Raw genomic sequence first — 12,862 nt, 5'->3', positions numbered from 1 at the left:
GGAGCCGACTTGCATGGGTTTCTTGCAGGGCGTCGTGATCTAACCAGGTTGTCAATGCGGATAGCCAGATTGATAAATCCGCTCAGAGTTCGATCCTCGTCGCAACAAGCCAGCTCGGACTGGAGCTCTGTGTTTAACCCCTTGCGAAATAACAGTTTAAGCGTGTCATCCACCCACGTAGTTTGAGCAGCTAGAGTGCGGAATGTGAGAGCATACTCTGCAGCGGTCTGTGTTCTGCCCACTTAATTGATAGAAATGTGAGTATAGTACAGTCTATAGAAACTGTGTCTATTCCCCGAATAGTGAGGTTTAACAATAAAAATAAAGGATCTAGAAAAAAACCTCATCATGATTAAACCAGAAATTTGCAAAATTACTGAACAAAAACAATTTCTAAAGCTAGGGCTCCTAAACATTACAACAGCCTCTTATTAAGAAACCACAATTAGCTCCAAATGTACTGGCAAATTACAGACCCATTTCAAATCTTTCAAATACTAGAAAAAGTGGTGTAGGTCCAATTGTGCTCCTTCTTGCAAAAAAATGCTATCTATGAAAAATTTCAGTCAGGATTCAGATCTCATCATAGCACAGAAACTGCACTTGTTAAAATTACAGATGACTTACTTCTAGTTTCTGACCAAGGCTGTATCTCAATACTAGTTTTACTTGATCTCAGTGCTGCGTTCGACACTATACACTGTAAAAATAAAAGGTTCCTGGAGGAACCTTTTGGGGTTCTTCACTTCGCCACGCCGGCGGAACCGTCTGTAGATCCTCTAGGCACCCTTTCAAAAGGGCTGGTTCTCTGAGGAACCACCCAGGTTTCCTGAGGAACCCTTATATTAAGCATTGTGTGGAACCACTTTGGGTGCCTCCAGGAACCAAATCATTTTCATTTCATTTTTTTTTTTTTTTTATTATTATTAATTGATTTTCATGTTGGTACTATGGTTACCCTTAACTTCTATTATAATAAATAAATTGAAAAACTGAAACAAATGCAAAATAAAAATTGTTTATTGCATATAGATCCATTTTATTACATACACTTGCATGCATTTAAAAAAGCAATAGGCTTAATATCAATACACATTTAAAAAATAGTGTAATACATAAGCAACACGAATAACCAACCATTTATATACAATACTAGGCTATACAAGAACAGACATCAACAAAATGAATGGAAACACAAATGTTCCATGTAATAAATCAATGTTTTAAAAATGTCATTATTTACTCACCCTCATGTTGTTCCAAACCCGTAAGACCTTTGTTCATCTTTAGAACACAAATGAAGATATTTTTGATGAAATCTGAGTGATTTCTGTCCCTCCATTGACAGCTACGCAACAACCAACTTGACGCTTTAAAAAGTTCATAAAGAGATTGTAAAACTAATCCACATGAATTGAGTGGTTTTGTCCAAATTTTCTGAATAAACTCGATCATTATAAATGGTGAACAGATTTATTTTAGGCTTTTATTCACATGTAAACATTGATCGGCAAAAAAAAAACAGAAGCTCAACCGAACCACCTCATTGGTTCTTGCTGAAGCTCAAACATGCTGTGTAACACAAGAATGAACCTCGTTGGTTCTTGCACGTTAAACAAACAAGCTTCCATTTACCACATTTACAGGCCCGTAAGACCTTCGTTCATCTTCGGAACACAAATTAAGATATTTTTAATAAAATCCGATGGCTCAGTGAAGACTCAACTGACAACAAGACAATTAACACTTTCAATGTCCAGAAAGCTACTAAAGACATATTTAAATCAGTTCATGTGACTACAGTGGTTCAACCTTAATGTTATGAAGTGACGAGAATAGTTTTTGTGTGCCAAAAAAACTAAATACAAATTTATTCAACAATTTCTAGTGATGGGCGATTTCAAAACACTGCTTCATGAAGCTTCGAAGCTTTATGAATCTTTTGTTTCGAATCAGTGGTTCTTAACGCATATAAAATTGCCAAAGTCACTTGATTTCAGTAAACAAGGCTTTGTTAGTGATAAGTGTTTCAAAATTTCAATGGTTCACCGCTGGGGGGCGTGACTTTGGCAGTTTGATACACGCTCCGAACCACTGATTCAAAACAAAAGATTCATAAAGCTTTGAAAGCTTCATGAAGCAGTGTTTTGAAACCGTCCATCAGTAGATATTGTTGAATAAAGTCATTATTTTGTTTTTTTTTGGCACACAAAAAGTATTCTCGTCGCTTTATAACATTAAGGTTGAACCACTGCAGTCAAATGAACTGTTTTAAATATGTCTTTAGTAGCTTTCTGGGCATCTGAAAGTGTTAAATGTCTTGTTGTCAATGCAGGCTTCACTGAGCCATCGGATTTTATCAAAAATATCTTAATTTGTGTTCTGAAGATGAACAAAGGTTTTACGGGTGTGAAATGACATGAGGGTGAGTCATTAATGACAGAAATTATATTTTTGGGTGAACTAACCCTTCAAGGTGCAGTAAAATTTGCTGCTGTTTGGAGAATGAATTCCAGTAATTTCAATAGAAATCCACACAATCATTAATTTCATGTGTGGTCAAAAATTTCACTAAGTGTCCAAGTTGGTTACTCAAATTCACCAGATTTGACCAACAGAAAGCTGATTAAAAGCGACTCCTATGTGAGCTGCGTCATATAATATGTCGCTATATTGCTGATAATGATCAAAGGACCTTTTTGCCTGCGTGATTTCACAGAAATGCCACAAATGTGACTGCACTTGTACTCACGGCAACATAAAATCCAATCAATAATAAAATCTTCACAAGGTACATTTGAGGTAATTAATCAGAAAAGTAAAAAGGTACAGCAGCTTTGTTTTCTGCTAGGCTTCTTTTTTCTCTTTTCAGGTGGATGATCCAGGCACTTCAATGATTTTCAGGTCTACAGGAGGATTTTTGTTTCAGCATACTAGGCCAAGATCCCTGCAAAGTACAAAATTTACTGTTAGTAACATTATTAAAGTGATAGTTGTAAAATCGACTCAAAAGCAGATCTCAGGCATAATGCAGTCACCGTTCAATTTCATTGCATGAAACACAAACAGAAAAAAAATTGTGTAAATCATTCATGAATCAATTCAAGTCTCGTTCAATTCAATGCATAAATCTATGTAAAATGGATAAATATTCTAAGCTCCAAAAATGTCCAAGAAAAGATCCTAAAAAGTATCATAAAAATTTCAAGCTCAAATGTCTTAAATTCAAATGCAAATGATTACGGCATAAGAAAAAAAGCATCTAGCATCATTGATGCCACACCTGTCATATTATTTATATGAGTAACGTGAATGAGACTGGAGAGCACGAGGGAAGATTTTCAGAGAATGATGGATTAAATTTGTGTCTGTTTATCACAAATAGCTATTGTATGGCTTCTAAAACTAGGAATATAGTGTATGAATGGTTTTAAGTTATTTTGAAGTTTTCTATACCCAACCACTTTTGATAAATGGAAAAGAGCATCTTAAAATTAAATGAATATCCCTTTAAACTCACCACATTACAGCACCTTGTATACATTGATCATTGAATATCTCCCAGACTGTCATTGAAATTAGATTTACAGTAGGTAGGTAAAGAGTATACATTAAAAACACAAGTACACAGTCAAACATAGGCTACAATTCCACACAGAAAATAGTAATTCAGTACTTACATGTGGTTCAGGTACTCTAACATATCGAGATTATTTCAGAAATGGTTGTTCTGGGAAAACAAAAGAACAAAGCTGATTATATCCAAGCACAACATTAAAAGATAAAAATTTATTGGCCAGTTAAGGGCTTTAAAAGGGTACTATTGGAGAGAATCTGTAGTAAATAAACAAAAACACCGAACTATATTAACCATTTGTGTTATTCTGTATGTCTATTAATAACAAAAGCCAATGACGACAGGTATCAGCTAAAATAGTAATGTTGGCAAACACAAACACAATTACGTTGAATGACTAAAAAAACAAACAAACAAACAAAAAACAAGTTAATGAATTCCACTTGTAGCGTAAAGTTTATTAGATTCGTTAGCATCGCAGCTAAAACGGCTAAATCATTCTTAACGGCATACTGAGAGGTAAACACAGTAAAAACGTACTAATGTATAATAAATTAAGATAATGTGTATGTGTTTGCACAAATAGTGAGTAGACTGCGTGTTTATATTTCGAGTTTACAAACCTTATAACGGATAGCCGAGCAAACCGCGGATGCGGCGGCAGGCTTTGATGAGGGGAGCCGTTACTTTCAAATCCGATGATGATGATGATGAGGTGAGCTTTTTTGCGCGCGCGAGCAGCGCGAGGATCACTGAAGCGATGCAGCAGAGAAATAGCAGCAGTTCCGTGACAGCATAATCATTTTTATCCTCCTCTTGTTTCTTCTTCAAATAATAATAATAATAATAATATTATTATTATTATTATTATTTAAGCTTTAAATTAATCTATAAAATATACAGAATAAATGTAGGCCTATGTAGGCTATAGGCTACTTAATCAAACTTAAGTATAATAATAAGTAAATAATAATAATAATAATAATAATAATAATACATGTTCAAATCTGTACATCTTATTGTGGCCTTACAGAACTTCCAGGTTCCACCAGATGCTGACTTTTAAAAAAGAGATCTTCCAGGAACCATGTAAATGTTTACAGATCTTACAAGAACCCTTTTGTAGAATTTGAGTTCCTCTAACTTCCCCCAAAGCACTTCGAGGTCTCATGGTAATGAAAAGGTGACTCAAGAACCTCAGAACTGAATACAGAGTGCTTAAAGGATCCTATAAGTTCCTGCAAGAACTGTAAAGACTGTCAATGGTTCCCCCAGTAACCCCACTATTGGAGAAAGAGCTTTGAGGCATTTAAAATACATTTTGAAGTTCCTTGAGTATCCAAAAGGATATTTGAGGCACCTTTAGTTTTTACAGTGTAGATCATAAAATACTCCTAGATCAACTACAAAATTATACTGGTATTCAGGGCCAGGCATTACGGTGGTTTAGGTCGTACCTATCAGACCGTCACAATTTTGTTTATTTAAACGGGGAAAAATCTAAGATAACGATAGTAAACTATGGAGTGCCTCAAGGATCTGTATTAGGCCCTCTGCTATTTTCAATATACATGCTGCCACTCGGCAATATTATAAGAAAACACGGAATTTGTTTCCACTGCTATGCTGATGATACTCAGTTATATATTTCAACACAACCAGATGAAATCTCTAAATTATTCAATCTGACAGAGTGTGTTAAAGAAGTAAAACATTGGATGACTAGTAATTTTCTTCTATTGAATTCAGATAAGACTGAAGTATTACTTATTGGGCCAAAAACCTGCACACAGAATCTTTCAGACTACAAACTGCATTTAGAAGGATGTACTGTTACTCCATCCTCGAAAGTTAAAGACCTAGGTGTTATATTAGACAGCAACTTATCCTTTGAAAATCATATTTCATATGTTACAAAAACAGCCTTCTTCCACCTCAGAAACATTGCTAAGATACGGAAGATGTTATCTATTTCTGGTGCAGAAAAGTTAGTTCATGCTTTCATGATGTCTCGACTAGATTACTGTAATGCATTATTAGCTGGTTGTCCTGCTTCCTCAATAAATAAGCTAAAATTAGTACAAAATGCAGCTGCTAGAGTTCTTACCAGGTCAAGAAAATATGATCATATAACACCAATTTTATCATCTCTACACTGGTTACTATTTAGTTCCGTATCGATTATAAAGTATTACTAATGACCTATAAGGCTCTAAATGGTTTAGCAACTGTGTACTTAACCGATCTTCTATCGTCCTACAATCCTTCGCGCTCTTTAAGATCACAAAACTCTGGACTTCTGGTTGTACCTAGGATAGCTAAGTCCACCAAAGGAGGGAGAGCGTTTTCACATTTGGCTCTGAAACTCTGGAATAGCCTTCCTGATAATGTTCGGGGCTCAGACTCGCTCAGCCAGTTTAAATCTAGATTAAAGACGCATCTCTTAGCCAAGCATTCACATAATGCATCTCATATCCGATCAATTGCACATGACTATCTTTACTTAATGTTATGAACAGCAGCTACGGTGACTAGGTGACTAAAGAGGACATCAGCTTCAGTTTGGATCCAGCCTCTTAAGAAGACCTCAGATGACCAACACCTATGAAGAGATGGCGGCAACTCCTGCGAGGACTTCAGAAGACGCAATCATCTGGATCAACATGCACATTCCCAAATTTCTATATATCCTAATTATTGTTAATATGTAATTCAGTTTTCCAGGAGCTCATTGCTTCTACCTTCAGTTAAACTGCTAACAGTGATTGTAAATTAATTGCCTAAATTATTACATTATTTGCTAACTGCATTCTTTAATTTGTAATGTTAACATGCATTCTCTGTAAAGCTGCTTTGAAATGATATGTATCGTGAAAAGCACTATACAAATAAATGTGAATTGAATTGAATTGAACCTGATCTAGCTTCCGAGACACACCGGTACTGCCGCACGAGCGCGAGATCTTGCTTTCCTTGCTTTCCGCAGGCGCATCTCTATCTGCATCTGCTGTTCAGTGAGTGGCTGAGAGGAGCAGCGCATTCAGTTGAGGATGTGTGCTCTGTCAGAGAACAAATAAAATAGATACTATTGCTTCTAACCTGTCACAGACACGTCAGGTTCAACCGTCCACCAATACCAGCGCACTCAATCCCCTGAGTACTAATCACCGCCACCTGCACATCATCAGCACTGCAATCACCTGCACTATAAGAGACTCACACTCACACACACTCACTGTCCGGTCTCGTTTGCACTTCAGTCACTTGAATGCTTACCTTAAGGACTCCAGCTCGATACTTACCTGCCTCCAGCGTCTCCAGTCTTCCTCGTGTGCTTCCCCATCTGTGTGTGAATGTTCCCAGTCTACAGTCTACAGCGTCTTCATCATTCTCCATTCTACAATCAACAAAAGGACAGTATTATCTCTCAGCTATTCACTCTGCTATTATCATTGCTTTAAACTCACTTGCATCTCTGCTGATATCAATAAATTACCAGTGTTTGCTTTTACATCTGCCTCCGTGCCGTCTCTGTTGTAACAGTAGTGGGGACTACTTTTTTTAAATCAGTTTTATTTTGATAAACATGACACAATATACAATCATGACTACATGAAAAGAGCTTTAACTGTTATAAAAATACAGATTTTTGAGCATTAGTGGAACTGAAGGTGTGAGAATAAAAAGGAAACACACGTGATTGTTGTCATGTGGTGAATCCGGCCAATTGTAGAACAGCTGTGTTATTATCAGAGCCCGTGCAGCTGCTCTTGAGAAACTGTGCTGGCTGACTCAGCCGATTGCTCTCAAATCGCTCTTGCGATACTTTGATGCCATACGTCACAGTAAAATAGAGTTGGCGCTCTCTCAAGTCAGACAAAATATCTAACTAGCATGCACTGCTTCAAGTCAGCCACCGATCGGTCTGTGCATCACTGGAACTTATTATTTCACCATGACAACTTGTCAGCTCAACAATAAACCATGAGAAAACATGAGATCAAGTATGTGAACTTGCAACAGAACACATTTTATATTATTATTTTACATTTGATTATTTTATTTATTTCTAAAGAACTCTTTATATGTTGGTATGCCATAAGCAGTCATTCTGAACCAGTAACCACATTTTTGACAATTCTGCATGAATGGGATGAATTTTAAATTTATTTACTTCTTAAATTATGGCTACATTATTATGTAATTATTCGTCCCATTTTTATTTAAATAATTTAGCACTTTTTAAACATTTTTTAAATTCCATAAATTGTGCATGACAGACAGGATCCTTTATTATGCATATATATGATTAATGTTTATAAACAATAAATTAATAAATGACATTAATTATAATCTATTAATTAATCTGTCTAATACAAATATCTAATAATCTGTCTACAAATATAATAGTTACCTGTCTACCAAGCTCTGACAATGTATGGAATATTATATTAAGAGATTATCCAAAAAAAAAAAACAAAAAAAAAAAACAATAGGCCTACCTGTAAAAGCATGGATGTGTCTGTCATGGCATAATGCTTTAATTCAGAATCCACTGTGAGCAAATGAAATGATTCTCTGCTTCTTTTCTCTAATAAATAATTGTTTTTCAATAAAGTTTCATTCACATAAACATTTTTATGATCTGAATTTGGCCAAGGCCTCTTGTAATCCCATGTAAGGTTCTGTAATATGTAAACTCATAAATTCAATTCACTAAGTTGACTGAGACTAGTAAACAATTAGAAAAAGACACCACAGTCAGAAGCTCAAAAGGTAGCATAAACATAAAAACATTACAATAAATTTATTACAATTAAATACATTCACACGACGCCAAATACATATTAATATTATTTAACAATCGAAGTACTTTTTTTTTTTTTACAGTTTTAAGCGACTTCTTTAAAATAGCAAGTTCGTTACAGAAAACATTAAGAGATTTGGACATTCGAAATTTATGAATAAATAATTTGCCATTCAGAATCATAAAGTTTACAAACTGTCAATACTTTTGACTTAATGCTCGTAAAAACAAATAATATTCTTTACAGTCAGTGTTATATTTAAATTAGCTATCGCATATTTTCTTTACAGTCAGTGTTATATTTAAATTAGTTATCGCATATTTTTTTTTTTTTTCTACAAAATGTCTTTAAAAGTTGGCAGTCACTTTCCAGCAGCTGCAGCGTTGATAGGTGGACTGACCGTGACGAGTTCCATGACGACAGCAGGCCTGAAGGCGGAAGTAAGACAATCAACAACTGAACACGGAACAGCGATTGACGTTATCAGTAGTGTCTAGAAACAATCAGACTCAGAGGGATTTCTTAGTTTCGGATAATATAAAAATATGTCAGTTTTCGGCAAATTGTTTGGCGGTGGGGGGAAAGGCGGCAAAGGCCCAAGTCCACAAGAAGCAATACAGAAACTCCGTGAGACAGAAGAGATGTTAACCAAGAAACAAGAGTACTTAGAGCAAAAGATTGATGCGGAGCTATTAACAGCAAAGAAAAACGGCACGAAAAACAAACGAGGTATGTATTAAAATCAAACCGTCCCGTTATGTCATATGTGTGTTATGTAACTTTTAAAACAAAGCGACCCTCTTCTTTCGCCCTACCTGTCGTCGATTTCAATAGTGTTGGGTAGTTACACCCATGCGTCACTTGACCTAAGCTGAGTGATAATCGAAACTATGAAGTAGATTTATAAATATAAAACCTATGTCGGGTAGAAGAACGTATACATATCTATGGAAGAACGTGAATGGGGAACATTAAAATCCCTGCTGTCACGAAACTGAATTCAAGAGTTTTTGCTTAAAGGATGGAATTTCAGATCAGTTACGTCTGATTAGTGTCATGTGGTGTGTTGTGAAAGAACAGCCATTTACAGGGAACATGGTTAACTACATCAGGTGTATTGTTTACCTTTTTTTAATTAAACATCCCGCATGCTGGGAATATCTTGTGTGGGTATGGTTGAACGTTAACATTATTGATAACTGAGAAAAAGTGATGTATGTGGGATATAGGTGCTTGATTTGTTTTTCCATGGCATGTAAATAATGTATATCTTTTGCCATTGAGATGACTGGGAAAATGTCCCAATTATCCTGAATTAACCCTATATATAATGTACATTTATATTTTACCATTAAGTGATGGTGTGTATGTCTGTCTCTTTCTCAAGCTGCGTTACAGGCCCTGAAAAGAAAGAAGCGATATGAAAAGCAACTAGCTCAGATAGATGGAACTCTCTCCACTATTGAGTTCCAGCGAGAAGCATTAGAGAATGCTAATACAAACACAGAAGTGCTTAAAAACATGGGTTTTGCAGCCAAGGCCATGAAGACAGCCCATGAAAATATGTAAGATACCTGATTAAAATGTCCTATTGATTCTTTAGCCCAGAATACCGCATATAATTATATTATTGAATGTTTTCAGGGATATAGACAAAGTGGATGACCTCATGCAAGACATCACAGACCAGCAGGAGTTGGCACAGGAGATTTCTGATGCCATTTCAAGACCTGTAGGTTTTGGAGAAGACTTTGATGAGGTGAGGTTTTTCTTATGTAATCTCCAGTGTTCCCCAACCCCAACAGAATGTTTTAGGAATTTAAAAAATAAAACAAAAAACATTGACTTAAATTAAATTCTATAAGATTGTGCATTATTTTAAGAGAATTTGTGACAACGATCATGCGACTCTCAGATGTTTTTGCTTCTATTGAAGCACAAGATGCTCTTTGGATCATCTTAAATCATGCTGGAGAACATTATCATCAGGTTTTACACAGACTTGTAGATTTCTGTGCTGCTGACAATAAAGCAAAAGGAAGATGATGCAAATACTTAATGTCTAATTTCCTAACTATTGTTAATTTTTCAGTTCAACATTTAAAAAAAAAACTTGTATGAAATGGTGAAATGGTTGTTAATACATTTTACATAGATGTATTCCTAATTGCTTTTTGCAACATTCTCTTCAAATGCAGTTTTTACAGATGTTGACTGAGCAATATGATTCTTGCTCTTTGTAGGATGAGCTCTTGGCTGAATTGGAGGAGTTGGAACAGGAGGAGCTGGACAAGAACCTGCTGGAAATTAGTGGCACAGAGGATGTCTCTCTGCCCAGTGTGCCTTCAAATCCATTACCCAAAAAAACAGCTGTCGGTTCGTTCCATGCTGTTCATTCCATATCAACTTAGTACCAAAATTCATGTGTAAAAGATTTAAGTCTATCAAAAATATCCAGTGACTGGCTATTGTAGATTGGTAATGACTTTTTTTTTTATCTCACAAACTAATAAATACCTTTAACTTGTAAGTAAAGCAAAAGTTTACATAGAAGAAAATACATATGAAGTTGGACTTTGGTAAGTAAAAGTAAAGTGGAATACCACTTTAATAGTTTTAATGCTAACATGCTGAGAGGTTCCTCTGTAAAAAACATTCAATAACCATCTGTCTTTGTTTCTCCAGTCCACAAAAAGAGAGAAGAAGAGGATGAGGATGACATGGAAGAACTCAAGGCATGGGCCATGTGAATTTACCCAATCTGACAGACTTTCATTGCTCATCCTGGTTGGCTTGTGTAGGCAAACCCGAATACCTTCAGAGGGTTAACACTAAAAAAAAATAAAAATAAATTCTGAGTTACTATAGCTCTTGCAGTATGGCTAAAATAAGTCTAGAAAAACAAGAGTTACAAATGAAAATGAATATAAAGCGGGTTTTCGAAATCAATAGGACAATACAATCTGATGACATAATATGTGAAGTGACCCTTAAATATTTGGCCATTGTTATTTAGGTAATGCATTAGTGTTTCTAATTTTTGTTTCTTATTTGACTTCTCTTCAGAAACTGGTTGTTTTGATTTGTCATGAAATTAGCATGCCAATGCACACGTTTCATAAACATTATCAACTTACTCTCATCTCATCTGATATATTAAATATGTTTGGTACTGTTGTTGTTTGCTTCAAGCTTTGATCTTAATGTATTCTGTTAGATTAATGTTATTCAGCACTTCCAACAACATAAACATTTTTACAGTTTGCTGACAGTGACATAATGGTTTGGTAACAAAAAAACAAACAAACCTGGGATTAACTGACATTAGTTCATAATATAGATAAATATATAAATAAATGTGTGTGTGTGTGTGTGTGTGTGTGTATTATACACACACACACACACACACACACACACACATATATATATATAATGACTGCCCATCATGCATTGTTTGGTGGTGTGTCCAAATAGTTGCAGAAAATGATCTATTTAATAACAAAACTTTCCTATTGTCATGTTTTCTGATTCATTGTTATACTGAGGGGTTTCTTCTGGCAGTAAATGACTAATTATTCAAAACATACAAAATAAACAATACCATGTTTTTTTTCCCCTCATGTGGGAGCATATACTTTTTTGAGATAAAAAAATGCTGTATCTATTCAGGTTGAGGAATATGTGGTGTGTGTACCATTTGTATGTTTAAAAAAATTCAGATGGCTTTTATTTGAGAGATCATTAAACTTTTGGATTCCTTTTCTTTGGTGGTGTTAGTCCTTCTGTGATATCTACCTTAGCTCTTCTTAAAATTATGTATAAAAAGTAACTTCTGTCTCTGTTCTTGCACTCAAAAGCATACAACGATGTGTCTGCTGTATTATGTGCCTTAATTAATGGCATACTGATGCAACTTGAGTGAACTGTGTGAAATACCTCAGCTGACCAATGAGATTTATGGGAAGAGTGAGGTGTATGTACTGTATATTCCTCTCTTGTCTTTCTTTTTTATTCTTTGCCATGTCATTTTTGATTTTCTTTATTTTATCTTTATGTAGGTAAGGAGTTTGCATAAATTAATTTTCAATAAAGCACGTGGCATTTTGTTTCTGAAATGAAAGTCTTTCTAATTCGTTTAACAATTTCGATTCATGGTGTTCGCCATACATGTTTGGAACAAGCTACAATTCAAACTATAATAATAATCAGAATAATAATTATTATTACTTTAAATATAAATCGAAATAAATCTTTCTGTGCGTCTCAGGCTGCGTTCCACTCCACTTTTAGACACGTACTTGCGAACTTCCCTACCTATTAAACACGTCCAAAAGACGTCAATTTAACGTCTTTGTCGAACGTTCAAAAGACGTCCACTGAGGAGCCAAATAGAAAGTTTTTGCAACGTCTTTTTTAGACGTCGTTTTACCGCAGTAAAGATAGTTTGCGGTTTGATATTCCGATTTCTTTTGGCTAT

The 12,862-nt window shown here is 35.2% G+C and overlaps 1 protein-coding gene and 1 long non-coding RNA gene across 2 annotated transcripts; one reads left to right on the top strand and one right to left on the bottom strand.

The window, feature by feature from the left end:
• Positions 1 to 2,353: 2,353 nt before the first annotated feature.
• LOC125262892 lies at positions 2,354 to 5,146 on the bottom strand. The gene is made up of 3 exons (XR_007183658.1): positions 4,201 to 5,146; positions 3,681 to 3,730; positions 2,354 to 2,947 (listed from the first exon to the last, which is right to left on the bottom strand). It is a non-coding gene; the product is annotated as an uncharacterized LOC125262892 (long non-coding RNA).
• Positions 5,147 to 8,743: 3,597 nt separating this feature from the next.
• LOC125262802 (charged multivesicular body protein 4c) lies at positions 8,744 to 12,148 on the top strand. Its single transcript, XM_048181682.1, has 5 exons — positions 8,744 to 9,114; positions 9,773 to 9,950; positions 10,030 to 10,144; positions 10,629 to 10,761; positions 11,071 to 12,148. Exons 1-5 carry the CDS (start codon positions 8,931 to 8,933, stop codon positions 11,133 to 11,135), a joined length of 675 nt encoding a protein of 224 aa, XP_048037639.1. The 5' UTR covers positions 8,744 to 8,930; the 3' UTR covers positions 11,136 to 12,148.
• Positions 12,149 to 12,862: the final 714 nt, after the last annotated feature.

This window comes from Megalobrama amblycephala, linkage group LG1, assembly GCF_018812025.1.
Source record: "Megalobrama amblycephala isolate DHTTF-2021 linkage group LG1, ASM1881202v1, whole genome shotgun sequence".
Classification (NCBI taxonomy): Eukaryota; Metazoa; Chordata; class Actinopteri; order Cypriniformes; family Xenocyprididae; genus Megalobrama; species Megalobrama amblycephala.
The sequence above is the reverse complement of the archived record's forward strand: the minus strand, read 5'-3'. Positions and strand labels throughout refer to the sequence as shown.

Excerpts from the sequence above, each read along its gene's own strand:
- LOC125262802 (XM_048181682.1), top strand. The coding sequence starts at position 8,931 with ATGTCAGTTTTCGGCAAATTGTTTGGCGGTGGGGGGAAAGGCGGCAAA. Across the intron at positions 9,951-10,029 it reads AAGACAGCCCATGAAAATAT|GGATATAGACAAAGTGGATG; the intron begins GTAAGATACCTG and ends GAATGTTTTCAG. Across the intron at positions 10,145-10,628 it reads TTGGAGAAGACTTTGATGAG|GATGAGCTCTTGGCTGAATT; the intron begins GTGAGGTTTTTC and ends TGCTCTTTGTAG.